At 47.7% G+C, this 20540-nt stretch overlaps 2 protein-coding genes across 5 annotated transcripts in view; one reads left to right on the forward strand and one right to left on the reverse strand.

Annotated features, from left to right (window-relative positions):
* Positions 1 to 20540, reverse strand: part of LOC149352632 (uncharacterized) — an 87416-nt gene that overhangs the window by 56023 nt on the left and 10853 nt on the right. The gene's annotated exons all lie outside the window — the stretch shown is intronic.
* Positions 18259 to 20540, forward strand: part of LOC149352634 (guanine nucleotide exchange factor VAV2-like) — a 197644-nt gene continuing 195362 nt past the window's right edge. The window contains exon 1 of one of the 4 annotated variants that reach the window (XM_089581833.1): positions 18259 to 18770. In XM_089581833.1, coding sequence (XP_089437959.1) covers positions 18561 to 18770 — 210 coding nt within the window. In that variant the 5' untranslated portion in view covers positions 18259 to 18560. The remainder of the gene's footprint in view (positions 18771 to 20540) is intronic. The other 3 variants (XM_089581830.1, XM_089581831.1, XM_089581832.1) reach the window with 3 other exon arrangements.

Consider the following 20540-nt stretch of genomic DNA (forward strand, 5'->3'; position numbering starts at 1 on the left):
CTTCCTTTTTGGATTCTCCCGCTCATATAAACTACATAGCATGCCTAGTCCAGCTGACTCTAATAGCTTCTGAAGATTCATGCGAGTTATTCATATCAGCTTATTTATTTATCCATGCACGTTAGTATTTTTGTGCAGGAAATGGGTCAGAGTCCCAGATATTTCAAAAGTCGTGAAATATACATCGGTACGGCCTTTGTAGTTTGACTTTACGCTAAGGAGGACATTATTTATGTAATAGAGTGCGAATACTAATAAATCACTCAAAAGAACCGATTAACTATATGTTGATTTTCGATTTCAGGACGCAAGGTCATATTGCGAAAGTGAAGGCCGCCAAAATCTCAAGCTAGTCCAGTTTCTGAAATCTAGAATCCGCATCGTGATTTCAGATACTGAACGCAAAAAAGAAAGGCTCTTTAAAGCTTTTAAAGTTGGCTTTCCCATGTTGCACATCGGCCGGATAGGCGTCGCTTGAATCAAATGTAGACTCAGTTTATGTTTTTTGGGGGACCTAGATGCTTAGGACGTGGTTCCCGTGACGATACAACAAGCAGCTACACCATTTTATCAGTATGTAACGCGGAAAAGCCAACTTAACGAGTTGTCAAACGCGTATTTCCGACGCTGAATAAACCAAAGCACAATTCTTATTTAGAAATTTTATAAACCTGGCTTACCTTCGAGTTCGAAGGCCCGCAATTTTTCAATATACTCGTAAGCTCGTGCCCTAAAGACAGAAAGATTATCGGTTTATATAAAGACAGAAATTAAAAAAAAAGATTAACAGTTTATTTTAGCCAATTAATCGAGTTTTCGTTGCGTTGTATTTCGTAAATAATGCCTGCCATGCCGTATCATTAGCCTGCACAGACCGCAAAGACGTATCCCTCACGTCTTTTCAAAGAAAAATCTGTATCGGATAGTTTGAAGCACACCGTATATGCGGAAATGGCATCCAATCCGCTAGGTAACAAAAATGAGAGTAGAGCGTCCAAATACAAATTTCGCGCTTTCAGAATGCGTATTGGGTAACCTGAAAATATTTTGCGTCAGAGCGATTGAATACCTCGAGTTTGTTAAATCTCCCCCTTTGAGTTGTTTGCAGAAAATTTGGCGAGAATTATTTGAAGTGCTCAAACTCGTAATGCGGCGAGTTAGAACAGCTTTCATTTTCTGTGTGATATACCACGTGCAGTACCGCCAAATAGGTGGTCTGCACCAGAGGTCCTTGATCGTACCAGCTGCGAGACTCCGCTTTAAAAACTGACTATATAATCCCTGTGGCCAACGATACTCGACCTTATACTGCCCGTAGACACAGTTGCGACCGTTGATGACTATAGCGTTTTGAGTGCTGCCATATCCCCCTTACTAACCTGATCTCGCCCCTAGTGATTACCGCTTGTTTAGGCCTCTGAAGGGAGAGGGACTTGGGGGAATGAAGTTCAGATCAGAAGTGGTACACCAAGTCTGGTTGCGCAGCCAGTATGCATAGTGGTACAGACAGACGTTACGCATGAATGTGAAAACGTCTGAAGTTAACGCAGGTGACCGGTGTGTGACAGCTTTTTGATGAGCTTTGGATGGGGAACACGATCGGATGCTTTTGAGATTCAGACAGGTCTGTCTGAGCCCGCCAACCCAGTGAAACCACACAATCGTGTACAGCTTCCATCAGCTGCTGTGATAGTTGACAGTTTCCTAAGGAATTCATGTTGGTTAGCTTAAATAATATCATTGCTAATATAAATATAGCCTGAGTCGCTTTGGGACGTTAAACCCTGTAAACCATAATTCATGTGTAATATATATATATATATATATATAGCACAAAAAAGATAAACGTACTTGGTTGCTAGAGGTAAAATGCGAATTTGAGAAACGCTTCATTTAAGTAAACATTTATTGGGAGTCGACGTTTCGGACAGAGCCTGTCCTTTTTCAAGACTCCAGGCTCTGTCCGAAACGTCGACTCCCAATAAATGTTTACTTAAATGAAGCGTTTTTCAATTTCGCATATATATATATATATATATATATATATATATATATATATATATATATATATATATATATATATATATATATATATATATATATATATATATATATATAGCACAAAAAAGATAAACGTACTTGGTTGCTAGAGGTAAAATGCGAATTTGAGAAACGCTTCATTTAAGTAAACATTTATTGGGAGTCGACGTTTCGGACAGAGCCTGTCCTTTTTCAAGACTCCAGGCTCTGTCCGAAACGTCGACTCCCAATAAATGTTTACTTAAATGAAGCGTTTTTCAATTTCGCATATATATATATATATATATATATATATATATATATATATATATATATATATATATATATATATATATATAGAGAGAGAGAGAGAGAGAGAGAGAGAGAGAGAGCCGCGTATTTGTGACGGGAGGCCAGATCGACAAATGCTTCCTACGAAGGTCATTTTCCAGCATTATATCTGCTGGAGACAGGGAACGTCAAATTCGCTATCTTTCCTGGATTGCGGGCGTTCAAAAGGGCTGCGAATACTGTTTAGTTAGCCACCCGTACCCTCGAGACGAGAAGCGAATATCGTCTGATCCTGAAGCCTTTTGCCTCCTGCGCATAAACCCGACTTTCCTGGCGCTGCTTTGGGCTCAGCTCAAGCTGACAGGCGCCCTGCGACTTTGGGAGACCCTCTGTTCTGGAGTCCCTGCATATGTCAACCAGTCGTGAAATTTGTACCCGCAGATGCGGTCTTGTATGCGTTTACGACGCTTGTATTTTGTCAGGACTCTGTCTTTGCGACGGCGACAGCGTTTTCGTGCGCAGAAAACGTTCCACGCCGCGGGAGGAAGTGCCTTTGTGGGACTAGCTGTCGCCGTGGCGGACGGTGAAAGCAAGTGGCCGCGCGGCGCAGCCGCTGAGCCTGCAAGGGCGCAGATCTGGCGAACTGTGCGCATCTACTTTTTAAGCTTCCGACGCTTAATGCCGCTTCGAAGGACTCAGTGATCGGTGCATACCTGACACGCGATAACTGGAGCGACCGGTGAGCGTGCTCCAGAGTATAATATGAGATCGCGTCACTTCCCGGCTGTGGTTCGGCTCAGGCGAAGCCGTCCAGCTTAAACGAGCTCGTGGAGCCTCGTATTCGCTGTTGCCAGGTCCCATATCGGCAGACGTTCGTTGTATCTAAGACTCGGTTCCATGACCCTAATGTGTATATACCGACTGTGACGCCGTCTTCGTTCACACCAAGCGAACGTTCATTATATGGGCACACGACTCTCTGCCCACAGTGACGGGATTTGAAGGCGCAGGCTCCTTTCCCAAGCAATGCAGCCCTAGGAAGCCGAGCACCAGGCCGGGCCATAGCTTGTACCCATTTTGAGAAAACCGGTGGGTACCCGGCCGGTGGCGGGAGTCGAACCCATCACCTCCCGAAGCCGAGGCGGGCGCTCTGTCATAAGTACGGTCGACTGTAATTCAGTATCACAAAGGTCGGATTTATTTTCCTGGTTGCCAGGCTCGGACAGTTAGGCGCAAAAGTCATCAGTGGCCATAAACAGTCTTCGCTATGACTTTCGTAGCGAAGAGTGACGTTCGAATTTTCCTGCCCTTCGGCAGAAAGGAAGATAAAAATTCTCAAGGCTTAATTCTTTCCCTACCGCGCCCATTGACCGTCGCTGTAGCCTGCTAACGATGGATGCGAACTTCAATCTCAAACGCTTCCACGCCGCTCGTGACAGTGCGGCGCCATTTGTATTGAAGCTAGAAAGCTACCGTATAATTTTCTCTCCAGTTCGCCTTTTTTCCGCGTGGCGGCGATTTTTGAACTGTTTTAGACGCGGCAAATCTCGTAATTCAGCTGGTGCGCGGTTGATTTTGCGACGATCTAATTATAAATGACTCTGAGGTTGCTGCTTCACCTTCCGACTTTATCTCAGTGGGCGAGGTACCCGAGAAGCCGGTCCGGAACGTCGGTGGCAGCGCCTCGGTTGTGTTCCTTACTTGGGCCCGTTTTGCTATACTAAGCAGCCGTTTTCAAAACAGCATTGACGTTACCGGTGTTATTTAGCTCATTTTGGGGGGTTTCCACATCATTTTGGCAGGATTTTGGCAGTTGGAGGGGAGACGACGGAGCGAGGGCGATGCATGCGGACGGGTCTGGCCCACACTGGGATCCGCAGATGTCAAGGTGACGCCACTCCGTTTGCGTTGCTCGTCCGCCTGCCGCCAGTGCTATGCCGAGAAGGACACCAGTTGGGAGTTCCTCAGTAAACGCCTTTGCCTGCTGGCTATTCCTCGATGTGTTATTCTTCGCGGCCACAGCTATGGTCCGAGCTAGCGGTGCGGTCCTGCAGTCCCACGCCGCTCTAGAGACCCCACAACACTTAGCGAAATATGCGCAAGCCACAAATGCGCCAAATATGCCCATGTTTTGTCAGTTAGACGGGAAGCTATCGAGCCTTAAGTAACCAACCAAACACCGTTCTGCAGTTATCGATAGGATAGGATAGGATAGGATAGGATAGGATAGGATAGGATAGGATAGGATAGGATAGGATAGGATAGGATAGGATAGGATAGGATAGGATAGGATAGGATAGGATAGGATAGGATAGGATAGGATAGGATAGGATAGGATAGGATAGGATAGGATAGGATAGGAAAACTTTTAATGTCCAACAGAGAGAGGATATGCTATCTAGAGGACTACCCGCATAGACGACGGCCGAAAGGTCTTGACTCTCGGCAGCGGCTTCGGCCAGTCGGACGAGTCGTAGGTGAGTCTCCGGGCCGAAGCTCAGTAGTAAGGCCTCGAGATTAATATTTCATTTAACCTATAGTGTACTAGGAGAAGCAGCTGTCTTTTAGATGAAGTATAGTTTTCCCAGTAAGACCACACAAGCAAGCAAGTCGAACAAAAAATTCAGGGGGCACTTTGACTGTCTAAAGTGGGTAGAGGCGGAAGCGTTTTCCGCACCACCTTCGCTGTTTCTGTGGCACTGGTGGCGTCACATATAATTGAGCACTAATTACTAAGTGATGACAAATTACTAATTAATGGTTAATTACTGATTAATTCCTGAATACTAATTAACTGCTAATTAATGACGCTTAAGCTCCGCCTTTAGGAGTGGAACGCGACAGCGTGTTGTAGCGCTGCCAGGGAGTCCACGGAACGCTACCACCCGTTCGGCGCGATGCCTTGCCCTTTGAACGCAACGGTTTTTGAGGAAAGGAAACGGCGCAGTAATTCTCTGTCATCTCGGTGGACACCTGAACCGCACAGTAGAGGAAGGGAGGAAGTGGGAGTGAAAGAAGATAGATAAAGAGGAGCCGTAATGAAGAAAATGAAAATTGTATTTGAGGAAAGGAAATTACGCAGTAACTGTCTCACAAAATTCAGGGGGGCACTTTTTTGACCTAAAGTGTGGTCACTGATGTGTGGTTAAGATGTTAAAGGGGCTGCGAAACACTGCTTGGGGCGATAGCGGCTATACCTCAGGTGGGTTCTTTATGTCACACAGATGCTGACATAAAAAGAGTTACAGGAATCGATGCACAGGAACGGGAGTTATTCAGTGGAGAAATTTCAAAATACAAGCAAACAAAACGCTGCCCTCAACTCGATTTTGGCGGGGCTTCCCACTCCTATTTCGCTCTCCCAATGACGGCACCTGGCGCAACCAATCAAAACAGCCAGCCAGAGCACGTCGCGGAAGTTTGTACTCCATGGCTGCCTGCTCTCTGTAACTCGTTTTTGCTGAGACTGGCAGCGTCGTTTCCGTGCCAGAGCGCCCCTGGTGGTGTATTTTTATTTTACTTGATTTGCAGGGCTTTTATCTAAAACAAACAAGCTGTTTTTGTTGATCTAATATAAAACGCAGACAGGTGCAAAATGTGTATTTATTCACACAATTTGCAGTATATTTACTGTTTGTCCGATCATCAAGCTCGCGCCAGGTGATGTCATATCCGCTGCTAGAAACCCGCCACTGTGTGGCGACACCATCAGAGCCATGAAGTTGTTTTTGGGAGGACATTAAGATATTAAAAAACGGAATATACGCGGTATTACCGACGCTAATAGCACCATTATAACTCCCTGTATGCAATTAACAGGCAAAACAGTTAACTAAGATTGTGTTTCTGGGCCCCTTTAAGCTTCGCCCCTAAGAGTGGAACGCGACAGCGTCTTACAACGCTGCCAAGGAGTCCATAGAACGCTATCGCCCATTCGGTTCTACGCCTCGCTCGTCGGTAAATTGGTTTTTGAGGAAAGGAAATATATCTGTCTCTCATTTGTCGGTGGACACGTAAACCTCGCCGGAAGGGAATGGAGGAGGATGAGAGTGAGTGAAGACACCGTATTCACTAGACGCGCCTTTGTTCATTCCAAACCATCGAGCTGGCATGGCGGAGTGAAATAAAAATCACTCCGCCATGCCAGCTCGATGGTTTGGAATGAACAAAGGCGCAGTTGATCGCAAAGAGGTACCCTATGACTTATTAATGCTTCTTGGCCTCCACAGCATGTGGAAAACGCGAATTCAAGTAAGGCATGCTGATATAAACACTCGTAGTACACGTCAGAACTTTGTTGAAAGTGCTGTTTATCTGCGGGAATGTTACCAGGCGCAGCGAGCCCACCCCAGTGGGTAACACTACTAGATGATCTAGTGAAACTTAAGAAATTTTAACTTCACCTGTATCAGCTCAAGTGTAGCTGAAGTGGTCTTATTGTTTTCATGTCAATCTCGAAAATAAAGAAAAAAAAAGCTTGCATGGCGGAGTGGATAGCATGCTCGTCTCTCACGCCGAAGACCTGGGTTCGAATCCTGAGCTCGACCAATTTCTTAATCGGTTTTATTTATTTATATGGCCTGACTAGTAAAGCTAATTAGGCTAATTGGGTAATTAAGCAATTAACTAAGCTCAGTCTCACTTACTTGGAGCATCACTATACGATCCCTTCAATTGGTTGCATGGTTACTAGCCAAAGTACAATTGGCCCCGTTTGAAATTCCCGCACTGTGACGTCACGACCGTTTCCACCAATTGAAAAGCGTGACATTTTCTGTCGACAACTGCTGCTTACAACGATGAGATTTTTGGCTCGCTCCCCTCGTGCCAACAGTTATCAAAGTTAACAACGCATACCGTTCAAGCGGAAATACACTTATCTTTCTAATTAGCTAAAATATGTTTTTCTATCGTAATCAGGAGGGCCACAGTGGTTGGGCAAACGTTGTAACAAATGGCCAGTTTCCGTGCAAGCATGGAACCCAACTTTAAATCTACTTCCACTTTCAGTAGTCACACGTGTATGCTTTTCGGCCACAGAACCATATATTTCATGCTGCGGCTGATACGCATGTTGCTATTCTCTAGGTGCCGAATAATTTGGAGCCTGCAGTAGTGCATCTTAAAGGCGTGATGTTTATTCAGTGCGTTATAGAAGAAATCTGAAGTGTTTCACGTTCATTAACATACTCTGATATTCTTACATTTCCGACTCTGCACACACCAGCATCCGGGCTCTTGAGGTTGCTTTCAAGAAAAACAAGCCGTGAAGGCTCATTGAAGGCACGTTCCTCATTGAGCGAAGCCACGGAGATACTATCAAAGCCTTTCAGCCAAACCCAGCATGGCACGTCTCTTATACATCTACACAAATCTAAAGTGTTATGAAATATCTGACGTTACACAAGACGTACGCAAGAGAATTTTTGGTCTATTATAAGACATCCTTCCCTGGCGTGTACGCAACGTTGCAATTCGATATTTTCAGGAACATGCACGAGCTAAAGCTGAGAGAAAACGGGAACGATGGCAGAACTGCTTGTCACGACCGCATGGGCCGGTTGTCAAGATATGAGCAGTGCGCCCTCTGCAATGTGCTTGCCTGTTCTGAAACATTTTGGTCAGACCCGGCTTTTTCAACAGAAAAGCGCTGTTTCTGTCTCGCTGTCTGGGCGAGCGCGTCAGCGCGTGCGAGCCCTTTTATCAGTCAACGCTCTATCGCAAGTTTCTATCGCAGCACTACTTTGAGCGTAGGTCCTGCACGTTGTCTGAAGCAACGCACGACTTCTAATCAACGGTACTCACTCCCACGTGACCAGGCTGCAGAGTGACAGGTGAAGTATCCGGTTTCTCGCCTTGAATTTTGACTCCTGCGGATGTGTTGCCGCTTGTGCCAGTTAACAAAAGACGGATTATTGAACTTAATCTGCAAGATGCCATACAGCGCGAAATTTGTGTCCGCACCGGACTTCAACTTTCCCATCGCAGCCGAAGGTGTTGCGGAAACCAACTGTACCTTAATTTGAATTAGCAATGCTTCTGTGTATAGTGCACTGGTAACAGGATTAGACATATTATGATAGGTAGCAGCCAGTTCCAACGCTCCGTACACTGCGGCTTCGATGCGAATCAAGTTAAGCCTATAGCAACGCCTAGCGAGCGGTGCCTTGCCAGCGCACCGGCGGGCTGCACGTCGCTGCAAGAACTGCGCCACTCAAGGGCGTCCGCAGAATTTTTTTCAGGGGGGGGCCCATTGGTTGTTGGCGCCGGAGGGGGGGGGGGTATATTCGTAGCGAAAAGGCACTATTTGCGGAGTAAATTTATTTATTTATGTATAAATAAAAAATAAGTAAAATACACACATGAAAGAAAATTACAAGCAGCAAATTAAAGCGCGGATTGTAGAGATACATTGGAGTTTATCAACAAAGAAACAATTAAAATTAATAAAAATGCAAAAAGATACTATCAATACTCGAAGTGCTCAGTCTTACTGCATACGGGTTCTCGACTCACCCGAATTGATGACCAGCACACAGCGCAATATGTTCACAAACACGCAACTACAGTCTCTCAGTCAGTCTTCCTTGAACAGCAACTGTAGGCGCCTCGGATTTTTCTGGGCGAATTGCGTAGTTACACGGGTGATAAATTCATTTCTGTGCTTCATTACACGCTCTCAGTGCACAGTCATCATATATTGGAAAAATGGTTGAACGAGTACGTTGAAAACAAAAGATGACTATATACAACGAAAACTTATTTACAAGATAAATGCACGCTCGCAGCTTCATACACCTCGCTCCATCTTGCTCGCGCATCCGCACAGTCGAGCAACCGCACACACACTGCTCGCCGCTCGTCGTTTTCTCGTCCGCTGTCTTGGTTGTTCTCACCTTCGTTGACAACCCGCCACTAAAAACACCGAAGCACAAACACAGAGGCGCGCACATGTGCAAGGGCTTACTTGCCACAATATCCACGAATGCGCACTTTTGGGGTGTAAGGAACGCCGCGCGACTTCCGAGGGGAAGGGACGCCCGCAACTAATTCGGTCGGAAAATTTGTTTTTGTGCTTTTATGGGGTTCAGAGCCCCAAAACGACTCAGGCTATAAGGGACGGAGTAGTACAGAGTTTCGGATAATGTCGACCACCTGGGTCTCTTTACCATGCACTGTCACGCACAGTACATGGGCGCTGTTGTGATTTGAGGCCCAGCCAGAGGTGACAGGCGAGCCAGGCAGGCGCCATCGGGCTGCGTTGACCAAAGGCGCTGGTTTTCGGAGAAGACGCAAGGAACGCTGGTGTGGGGCCGCCTCTGGAGACTGCGTCGCCGTGAACAAAAGCAGCTAATCCCCTTTGCCGAAGGTTCTGAAAGCGGCGCTTCTACCGCACTGAGCTCTCCCGTGGATCGGAGGAGACAGCGAGCGGCGGCGGCGCCAACTCGTCGCCCGCTTGCCCCTGAGCAGCCCGACAAAGCGGGGGTGGACACGGCTGATTTGTCCTTCCCCCCTCAAGAATTCATCGGTGGCCGGCGTACGAACGTATCATGATTATAGCGAGCGACCTGTGCCCTGTGCACTGTCTGCCTCCGTGTCGCTATCTCTCTAGAGATCAAAGAAACAGACACCCATCTCAAGACGGCTCGAAACACATGCTCGCCGGTGCCGCTGCATGTCTGCAACAGGCCGTCCTTCAGCAGAGCTGGCGGTGGCGTGGTTTGAAAACGGCGGAACGACGCGCACCCGGACGCGGCATTTCGCAGATGTGACCAAGCGTCGAAGCGGGGCTGCTTTTACCCTTTTGGCTGAGCGCACCACCGCCCCTGGCGTGCGGCCATCACTCACGGTTCGAGTGAGTGATTTTCCAGGGGGGTGCAGCCGCCCCCCCTTGCCCCCCCCTCCGGACGCCCATGGCGCCACTAGTTTATAGCGTATTTTTTTCTTATAGGTTGCTGATTTGATAGATTGCTAGTATCTATGTATAGAATTTTCGATGTATCGAACTATTTCGCAATCACCTTCGAGTTCGATTTAACTGGATTCGACTGCAGCTGTGTTCACTGTGTAAGGATGCTATCCTGGAACCTATATTGGAAGACTGAAAGACATGACTGGGTGTTAACACTGCTGAGGGCCGATTTTGACTGTGTATGAACCTTTTCAATGTAATTTTTATTGATATTTCGTATATGCTATCCAATTTGCATGCGCTGAATTTTTTTTAAGTAGGAAATTAACTGCACTGCCTAGGCTGACCAAAAAATACAGCACAGTTTTGCGAAGTACTTGAATTTTTCAGTGGATACCCGTGCATATTCTTATTCCTATAAACACCGAGGCGGACACAACGGCTAGGCAAGCACATGCCAGTACTCTCACTCCTGACCTTCCATTCTCGATGTGCACTGAGCCGTTTTTTGAAGCCAAGTGCGTGTTGAAATGAGCGAAAATATCCGGTTTGAGTAAAAATATCGAAGTTCTGACCTATGTTTCCTCGATACTTTGTCACGGTTTAAGCCATTATCTTCCAGCAAAAGTTTGGAAACTCACATTCAGTGCTTGTGCAGCTGTGTAGCTTACACGAAATGCTTTATACACAGAATTGGCTGCGCAAACAGCCAAAAATTTGCGTGTGATCATGAAGACGAGAATTTGGCTCACGTATTATTCGATTGCCGAGAGCATGGCAATTACAGGATATCACTGATGAGAGACGTGAGCGCTATTGACAAAAGACCGTTCACTCTTCAAAAACTTTTAGGCCCGTGCCCAGTGTGCGCTGCAAAACCGAGCACTCATGGCACTGATATTATTTCTCCGACTGTGGTATTTTTGGGAATTACTACGTGTTATTTGCAATGAATTACCAAATGTAAAAGCTACTACCTCTTTTAATTACTGTCTCTTGTTTTCAGTATCTTCAGTATTGACTTTCTGTGCTGACTTCATTAGTAAATGATTGCGATAATAGCCGCGGACAACCATTATTGAGGTTGACATTCATGTGCCATGTGTATAGCGTTTAAGTCATTGCTGCGTCCGTTTGTCCTTGTTTGTTGCAACACTATTACGTATTTACTGGTTGTTATTGCTGGTATGTTCCCCTATTGTGTATTGTATTTGCATTTACAGTGATTGTGCTCGCTCGGCAATGTTTTTTGTTCTGATGCGTGTACTGTGTATTCCATGCTGTGTACCATGTACAGGGTGTTTCACCTAAGCTTTACAGAATTTTTAAAAGTAGGCCTTTTGAGTTAGAAGATCGTTTTTTTCGTCATAGCATTGTCAGCGGTGTATTACATCAGAATACAGCTAATACGGGCTAACTAGCAGGCTGTTTAACTAATATTCAATAGCTAACTTTCTAACTGCTACTGTTGGGCTCCTTACTTACTAAGAGGCATGTGGCCCATCATAAGTAATACCATTTCACTTTTTACAATTTCGAAAACGCAGTTAGCCTCGGCGCTTTGGCCCAACAAGTTTTATCCATTTAGACAAGGTGCGAGCACTGGAGAGGTTGCTTTCCCTGCAAGCTTCTCGAAAGCGCCTGTATTTGGGCGTGATGTAGGAAAAATTTGTTCTGCCACATCGCCGAGGGCAACCGAGTTTTCGAAATTCTAAAAACTGAAGTGGATATTACTTACGGTGTGCACGCCTCTCAATAAGTAATGAGCCTGACGGTAATTTTAAAACTTAACTATTCAGTATTAGTTAACCAGAGTTCTAGCTAGCACGTCTTCGCAGTATTCTGATGTACACCGCCGCTGACAAGCTATGACGAAAGAGCACCCTTCTAACTCGAAAAGCACATCTTTAAAAATTGGGTAAAACCTTAGGTGCAACACGCCGTGTAATGTTGTTGTGTTGTGCTTTGTTGAGCTGTTTTAAACTTGTGAAAAGGAGTAGACGGCGCGACTGCAGGCAGCAGTCTCTACTTGAATTTCCACGTAAATAAAAAAAAAACTGCAATTCTTTTGGTTCACGTACATGCATGTTAATTTCTGCTGTTCAGACATCATCGCCTTATTATACACAGAGAGAAGTTTCAATTCTCTGTCAGGCAGACTTGCACACTTCATTTGGAGCAACATTTTTGATGTCAAATGCACCTTCACCTTAACTGCGCCTTGAAGGCTTGTTCGTTCCTTATTTTTGGCCAATATGATCGACTAGCGCGGGTCGAGAACGATAGAGCGAAAACTGTGGATCCCAAACGATGACTGACTTTACTGCCTCTGATTTGACGCGTGGGGCCTCCTCGCATGCTCTCCCTCTTCTCGCGAGGGGAGAGAGAAACCGGCCGGCTCACGTAGCCGACGGCAGCGACGGTCTTCGCCGCCTTCGCGTCTCCGGTTGCGAGCAAGCGCGCAGATGGCGCGCGGATGAAGGTCGCCACGGATTCATTGTTTTCTCCCTCTGCACTGTTGCGTTCGCGCTGCCGACTACATTTTGGTCTGCCCTGTGCTGTAGAAAGTCTTTTACACAGACTTCTGTGTACCTTCAGATATAATTTTAATGCGTGGAGTTGTTAAGTACTCTTTGCAGCCTATTGCTTTAATTCTCAAATCTTTGTTTTTGAAGTTTTTAAGTTGTGCGGAAGACAAAATAGCGCACTGGTCGAAGATCACTTCATTGCCATGACTTGTTCAAAGCGCAGCAGCACAATTAGTTTTCCTGAGTAAGCATACTGCCATATAGAGGGTTCGCTGAAGACTGCAGCTCGCGACGCGGTGAAGCATGTTGCGATGTCAGTACACGAAAGCCTGCAACTGCGCAGGAAAGTAGCAAGAAAAGGGCCGGATAGCATTTGGCATTAGCCTCCTCTGGTATAGAAGATACTATGTTCAGGCACATTCTTCCGTGGTCTGGTACAAGCATGGGCGCAAGCTTACAGTAGCCTAGACGCCGACATGTTGGAAGGGTCAACGTTATTGGATTAAACTAGATTTGGGTGGTTCTTGAAGGCGAAATTCTAGAGGCCCGTGTGCTGTGCGACGTCAGTGCACGTTAAAGAACCCCAGGTGGTCGAAATTTCCGGAGCCCTCCACTACGGCGTCCCTCATAGCCTCAGTCGCTTTGGGACGTTAAACACCAAGAAACCAAACCAAACCTAGATTTGGGTGGGGTGGCTTAGAGCACTCCATGGGCTCGAGCTTGCCCGAAAGCCCGGGCCGGGTACAGCAATTTTTTGCGTGGCCTGGGCCGGGCCCGGGCCGGGCTCGGGCTTGTGTAACGAACGGGTACTTTCACTGAGCGCCCGCTTCTTATGTCCTCATGGGGTTAGCAAGCGCCAGATCAAGGCAATAGAGCCAGTTTTCAACTATATTGCAGAGTGCGAACTTATTAATCTTCGGCCTTATGAGATGTGATATGTTGAGGGCGCTAAAAAAATGAAAATAATGCAGGAAAGACAAAATAATTAAGGCAAAACAGCATATATACCATTATGAATTAAGCTGTTTGCACTCTTCGCAAAGACCTTCCTGGCTTTGCGAAATGGTTATGCATGAAGCATAATTAAGTACGGCGTCCGCACACAAAATGAAGAAACATTTTGCTTTAATGATTCGGATATAGCCTAAGACGAACAGGAATTGTGAGGCTGTCTTCGCTGTTTTGGTGCTAGATTTTCAGCTCTGAATGCATCGTACATACCTCCTTCCCAGCACGCGCCCTGGCTCTGTAACGTTCCACGCTCGATTTTAACGCGTCTAATGTTTCCTGATAATCGTATCATTTCTTCTTTTTCGTGGTGATACTCCTCCGGGCCTCCCGGAGCATAGAGAAGGCTGCGCGTGCGGGCAAATCTGGCCCTTTGAGGGTGCAGCCAATAAATGCTTAGCTCATAGCACCCGCGTAGTGTGGTTTCTCTCCTTTCGGTCTATGTGTTCGTGCTACGCAGTGCATGGCACAAAATAATTGCTAAAGCACTACTCCAGACATACCAACCCCGAGCAAGAATCTTGGCATCTTGTCTTGTGTTCCGAACTTACCCGAGCTTACCCGAGTTCGGGTAAGCTCGGAGGAGCGTCGCGCAAGCTGCAGCCAATGGCATGAGGGCGTCGCACTACCTAGGTCACAGCCTGCCCTGACAGGTGGCAGTTAAATTAATTATTTGTCGAAAGACGTTGCTCGGAAAGAGATACATGGGTTGCACAATGCCTACTGGTGTCTGTGATAGAAACAGCCGCCTGCCAGTGCAGTGGCGCATCGCTTAACCGCTGCACCACTTCGCTGATAGTGGTATGAGGACTCGTCGCCATCAGTGAATGTTAAGTAGAGAATAACCAATTCTGCATATATGGGCATTAACCCACGAAAGCGTTATACCCTTAAGGCGGAGCAACCCAACAAACACAAAACCTCCTCAAAATCTCCCAGAAATGACCCATCGGGACATTTGGAATCTCCCCAGGAGGTGCTCATTTTTCCCGAACACATCTAAAAAACGTCCCCACAACTAGCAATGTCCAAAAAGTTGTGCGTCCCATGGAAAGCCCCAAAAGGTTAATGCTCGATTTCTCGGCTCTGGTTCAATAAAATTATTCCTCATTTTTCGTGCAGCCTGCAGGCATCCAAGCGCACATATGTGCCAAATTTCAGGTGCATACTTACGTTACAGGTGGTGTAATCCACCTTTCCACTCGTCTGAATGCGTGCTGGCTCGGCCGTTCTGTACTTATCCGTTTACGTGAAATGTCCTAGCATTTTGCACACAAAGGAAATATGAACTCAAAAAGTCACCCGATTTGGCTCATATAAGAGCAAATAGCAGCGCCATACAGAAGTAATTTCAGTTTACTAGGTGTGCTCTTAGCACGAATTGCATCCTGTCGTCCATGCCGGCGACCGCACCATACACCACCACAATCAAAATGCATTCATGTTTCAGTCAAAGAAAAACAATACAGACCGAATTGAAAGTCCGTGCCGAAAAACTTACGTTCAACGGCGCAAATCTGAATGAATACAAACACCAGACGCAAACGTATGCACCATTTAATACACAGTGTACATAACACTACGGCGCCATGCATATGATGGCCACTTTTTTCTCCAGCCCTGAGAAATCTGCAATATGAAGCAAGTAAAACAGAATACAGGCTGAAAGTTGATGCACCTTAAACGAGCATTCTAAGGGCTTCAAAAGCAGATATGCACATGCAAAAGCAAACGTATGTAAAGAGCAACTTCGGTGACAAAAGAAAAGACGAGATGGGCGCACGCTGCAGACACGCAGTTTCAGGTCACGGATTTTCTTCAAGTTGAAACCCCCCTCACGCTTAGAGACTCGGAGCAAGCTTCAGCGACGTGTTATCAAAACAGAAAAAAAATAGTTCTACTAGGCGAAAATAAAAAAAATGCGAAAAGGGCCTGCAGTATGCTTAAATAAATAAATTAAATAAATAATTAAAATAAACCAACATACCTTGACGACGTTGCCTACGGAAACCCAGAGATGAAATACAAGGCTGCAACAGCTGAAACCATAAATTAAACGCAGGCTTCTGTCCTGCGCCTTCTCACAGCACAGCGAGCGCTCAAACTACACGTTGCACCCTCGTAACGATCCTGGGAGTTTTATTTTTTTTTTGTGACTAAGTGTGGGGATAAGACTGCTTGGAGCCAGGCGGGAAGGTGAACGTGCTCAGGTACGTGCGGTGGCGCGCTGCATCCATGGTGCGGCAGACCGCGCATGCGGCACAGTCCAGCGTTGGAGTCGAGATCAAGGCACGATTAATCCAGTGGGAGAGAGTCAATATAACCACGCGAACACTGCACAAACTATACCGCTGCGGCAGGATGGCTGCGCGGTGGCGAAGTTGGTAGAGCAGGCTAATCCATGGGCACTCGCAGAAAGAGAGTGGTGGGTCTCGGAAGGTCCTTCCCGCCTCAGACCGTAGTAGACGGCCACGCTGCCACCACCAACGTGCTGCAGTCGTCGGAGGCGCTGAGGAATGCAGGGTGCGTGCGAAGAGTCACCTATTACCACGAACTCCGCTGCCACGAACGCCGCCTCGAACAGCGGCATCAGTAGGGCCGTGGAGCTGCGCAAAGGACTTGAGATGCGCAGCCGCGGCATCAGTTCCAAAATGAATGGTGTGGGCACGCCGAGGTGCGCGGGAAAACTTCCGTGAATCCGTAGCTACGAAGTCCACGACAGCCCAGTTGGCGCAGTGACGAGAGCAAGAACTGCCGCGCGCTGGGGCTTGTGCTCGAACGTCTGGGGCAGCGCGAATAAGCGTCCGCAAAATGGCGTCCGTCCAGCGAGGAAGCCGGGCGAGCGACGGGAGGCCATTACCGCACTTCTGCTAGACAGCGGCGCAGCGAGGAGTGCCGATAGTCGGAGACGCCTGGAGGGACCACCACACAATTTTGAAGTTGGGCGCAAGCTGGGAAAACGCTAGAAGACGGGAAAGATGTTGACCGCCGCTGCCGGCGGCGCGATGAAAATGCAGACCGCCGCCGCCTGCCTGCAGCACGGAGCCGACGGCCCACGTGCGAGAAACGCATGCACCGAGAGAGATGCGGGGTTAACCGCTTTCATCGGCTGTTCTAATGAAACTGCCGTTTCATCTCTCAAAACGACGAGTGCAAGAGCAAAACCTTCTCTCCCCGCAGCTTGTGGCGCGAAGGAGAGAGAAAAGAGAGCGCGAGCAGTCGATTTTTATTTCTTGTTGAAAATCATTGGTCCCAAAACGTTATGCCCAGTTACATTTCTGGGACGAAAATGCATTAACTCGCTTTTGTTGCTGCTTAACACTCCAGAAAAAACGTTTCTAGACCTTTAGTGGGAGCACTGCCTTTTTGCTTGTGTTTCTATGTCGTGCCTCTATGGTCTGGAAACGTTTGATAAATGTTGTACTGGGACTGGGACATTCCATCCTTTTTTGGAGTTTCTGAGGAGGTTTTGTGTTTGTTGGGAAGTGTCCCCTCCGGTTGAAGAGTGAACGCAGTGCTTTCGTACGTCTACTCGGTTTAACTGCCCTACCACTTTTTTATGACACTTCTTTCCTTTGTCTGTCAAGTCCTGCCTTTTTCACAATTTCTGTTGTACCCTTTAATTCTACATAAGCCTTCTAAACATTGTCTAACACTCGACAGCGTTAACACTAAGTTTCAGCGAATTATGTGGCCTGAAGAAGTTGACATCTTCATTGCGTAATATATCTGAGCCCAGTTGATGTTTTTGCGTTTTCTTTTTCTTTTTGTTGGATGATAAGAGGCAAGCGACAGTGGCAGAAGCAGCTGTTTGAACGAACATAAGCGGACACCTCACTGCCTTGTAGTCTCGTGTGACTTCTTGCGTGTCGGTGGCGAACCGATTGCAGTGCTGCTAACAGTTTGATATATGCTTGCGAAAATTAAACCCGAAACTAAGAGGCAGAAAACGGGCTTCAGTCGATTATTTTTAGGAAATTGGTGTGTGCATTCAGGGCACTGTATACTTTCTTCTGGGAAAATTTAAAAATATAGCAACTCAACCGGAAGCAGAAACTAGAGAACTTTAGACCTGTATTCTAACAACGATGCACTATTTTTCGCTGAAATTCATGTGACAACATTTGCGCTTTTGTAGAGCGCTTACACTTTTTGTGTTGTTTCGGGCCTGAGCGGTCCTGAGCGGGCCCGCCCACTTGTCGGGGCGAGCCGGGTAGGTGAGAGTTTCCTCGGGCTCGGTCCGGGGCATGTATTAGAGAAACCAGCCGGGCTCAGGCGGGTAACTGTAGAGGGTACTAGGCCTGGGCAGGGCCTGGGCCGGGCTTGGGCCGAGCTTGGGCCAGGCCTGGGCCGATAATTACGGCCCGTGCGGCGCTCTAAGGTGGCCAGCATGTGAGCCGCGCGCGCTACTGCGCTGCCGCCGTGCGGACGCCTTGTGGCCTTGGTTGCGGCTCGCGAATGGAATTTTCGCCCAGAGATGGCGCTACACCTTCGGGCGCTGAATCATGGAGGCCGTCGCCCTTAGAGCAATTGTGGGTTTGGGCGTGGAGTGGCGCTGCTGGTGCGCAGTTTCTGCGGCGACGGGCTGCTCTTGACAACGCGCAGCAGATCCGCGGTCGGGCAGCGCACCGCAGGAGAGGCAGTGCTGTCGTTGAGACGCGTTTTCCCCCTTCTGGCGAGAGTGCCGCCCGGACAGGCGGAACATGTCCGCGCCCCTGTGCAGTCGCGCGTTTATGTTTATGTCCTGATAACCTGCGAGTGACTACGCCTGCGTGCTAGTGGCCTGCACGAAAGACTGGACCATGGCTGACGTTCTTTGGCGTGACTGTGCTAACTGGCTGATCCGCTGCCAAGCGCTGCCGCCGGACCACCGTGTCACTTGGGCGAATGCTCAACTGATCGACTTGGCGAACACGCTGCGGGACGGTGTGCTCTTGTGCCAGCTCCTGAACAAACTTCAGCCGGGATGCGTGGACCTGAAGGAGATGAGCCTGCGGCCGCAGATGTCGCAGGTCAGTCCCAAGCCTGCCCTCTTCATGCACGTCGTCTTGCAGGGGCCGTTTGCTTCACCCCCGTGTGTGCGTGCTTGCCCCCCCCCCCCCCCGGTCCGTGCGCTTCCTCCTTTCCCTCCTCGTCCGGCGCCGTTTCAGGGGCGCCACTTCTACTGGCGTTTTGTATCGTGCCCGTTTTGTCGGTGTTTTCTGTGCAGTAGTATACAGCCTTTCTTTGCTGGCGCACAAGGTTGCTCGTGTTGCATGTGTCGCTAGTGTTGCCTCTCGGCACCGTAGGAATCAGCAGCACGCGTAGAGTGAGCTTTGCTGTAGCAATGCCGTTTGTTGTGGACAGCCCACTGGCACTAGGATACGCCTTGGCTCCTTTGTTTTATCTTTGATCCTTGCCTTTTTTTTTTTGCATGTAACCCTTCTAATTTTCGCGTCCGCATAGTAATTGTGAACAATGAGCAGTACATTCCTCCTGCGATCTTGCGAATTGCACTTACCGGAGCGCTGGAGGCTGACAAAGCTGGCAACGGGGTATCAAGTTGGGTCGTTCTAATCAAAATCTAACGTGCTTGCTGCGCATAAATTTGCCTATCAGTGGCCCTAGGTAGTTTGTCGGACGTGTAGAAAAATGCATTCTTTTCGAAACGCTGAAAGTTGCAAATGGTCGTTATCTTCGCCATAAAGTCGCGATATGCGTCCATATAAATTCTGCTTTTTATTGGTGTTCTGAGCTTTCAGGTGGTATCTGGGCCATTGATTAATAATACATCTTCATTTACAATCCCTACAAAATAGATAATAAATTCTGCTGTTTAGTAAGCGGCTATAAACTGAAAAACCTTTTGAGACGACGCTGAGGCAGCGATCGAATATCGAGCGTTAACACACCGAACATAGGTCACTGGTTCGAATCCTTGCCGTGAGCTAGACTCTAACTTAACCAGCAAGTTTATGCTGCACGAAACGGGAAATCGTATGCCACCACCTCGAACACTCCGCAACAAACGGTTGAGCCGCAGTGTTCATGTGAAGATTCGTAAATGCTTAGAATTGGGGGTACATAGGTCGCCGGTTCGAATCTCTACCGCGAGCCAGGCTCTAACTTAACGAGTACGTTTATGCTGCACGAATTGCTGAACTGTATGACACCATCCACAACATTCTGCGGCAGCCGTTTGGCCCACAAATTTTACACGAATGTCGGGACTAAGTGGCTCGACTTTGTCGCTTGCCAGACAGGGATGTATATACCGGATCTCCACTGTTTAGTTTCGAGTTGTGGTGCTCCGGCATCGCGCTGCCGCCTATTACGTTATCCCATTATCTAACCACCTCGGTACCACTGGGTTGCGATTTGCGTTAAACGCATAACGCTGAGATCCGAAACGCGAGAAGTACAGCTGAACGCTGTAAAAAAAAAAAATGAAGAGCGCGGACTACGGCTGCGACCAACTATCGCTTCCGCGCATAGGCTGGGAGAGGGAGAGAGAGAGAAGGGGTAGAATAGATTAGACGCGCGTTGCAGCCATCGTGTGCGCTGAAGCGATGGCGACGTCTGTGGGCGAGCCACCGGAACCCCGCCCACTCTGCGTTACTGTGTCTGACGCCTTAAGAGAGGTCCAACTCGTGAAGGTATTTTTGTGCGAACGATTCAAATTTCCAGATTCGGCTTTTTCTTTGAGTGCAAAACGGATGGCACTTCACACACAGCTCTCTCTCTATCTCACGCACACACGCACGCACGCACACACACAGAAGAGCACTCATTTTTTTGTATTC

Source organism: Amblyomma mixtum, chromosome 3 (genome assembly GCF_055824585.1).
Source record: "Amblyomma mixtum isolate Tamu chromosome 3, ASM5582458v1, whole genome shotgun sequence".
In the NCBI taxonomy this organism is placed as follows: Eukaryota; Metazoa; Arthropoda; class Arachnida; order Ixodida; family Ixodidae; genus Amblyomma; species Amblyomma mixtum.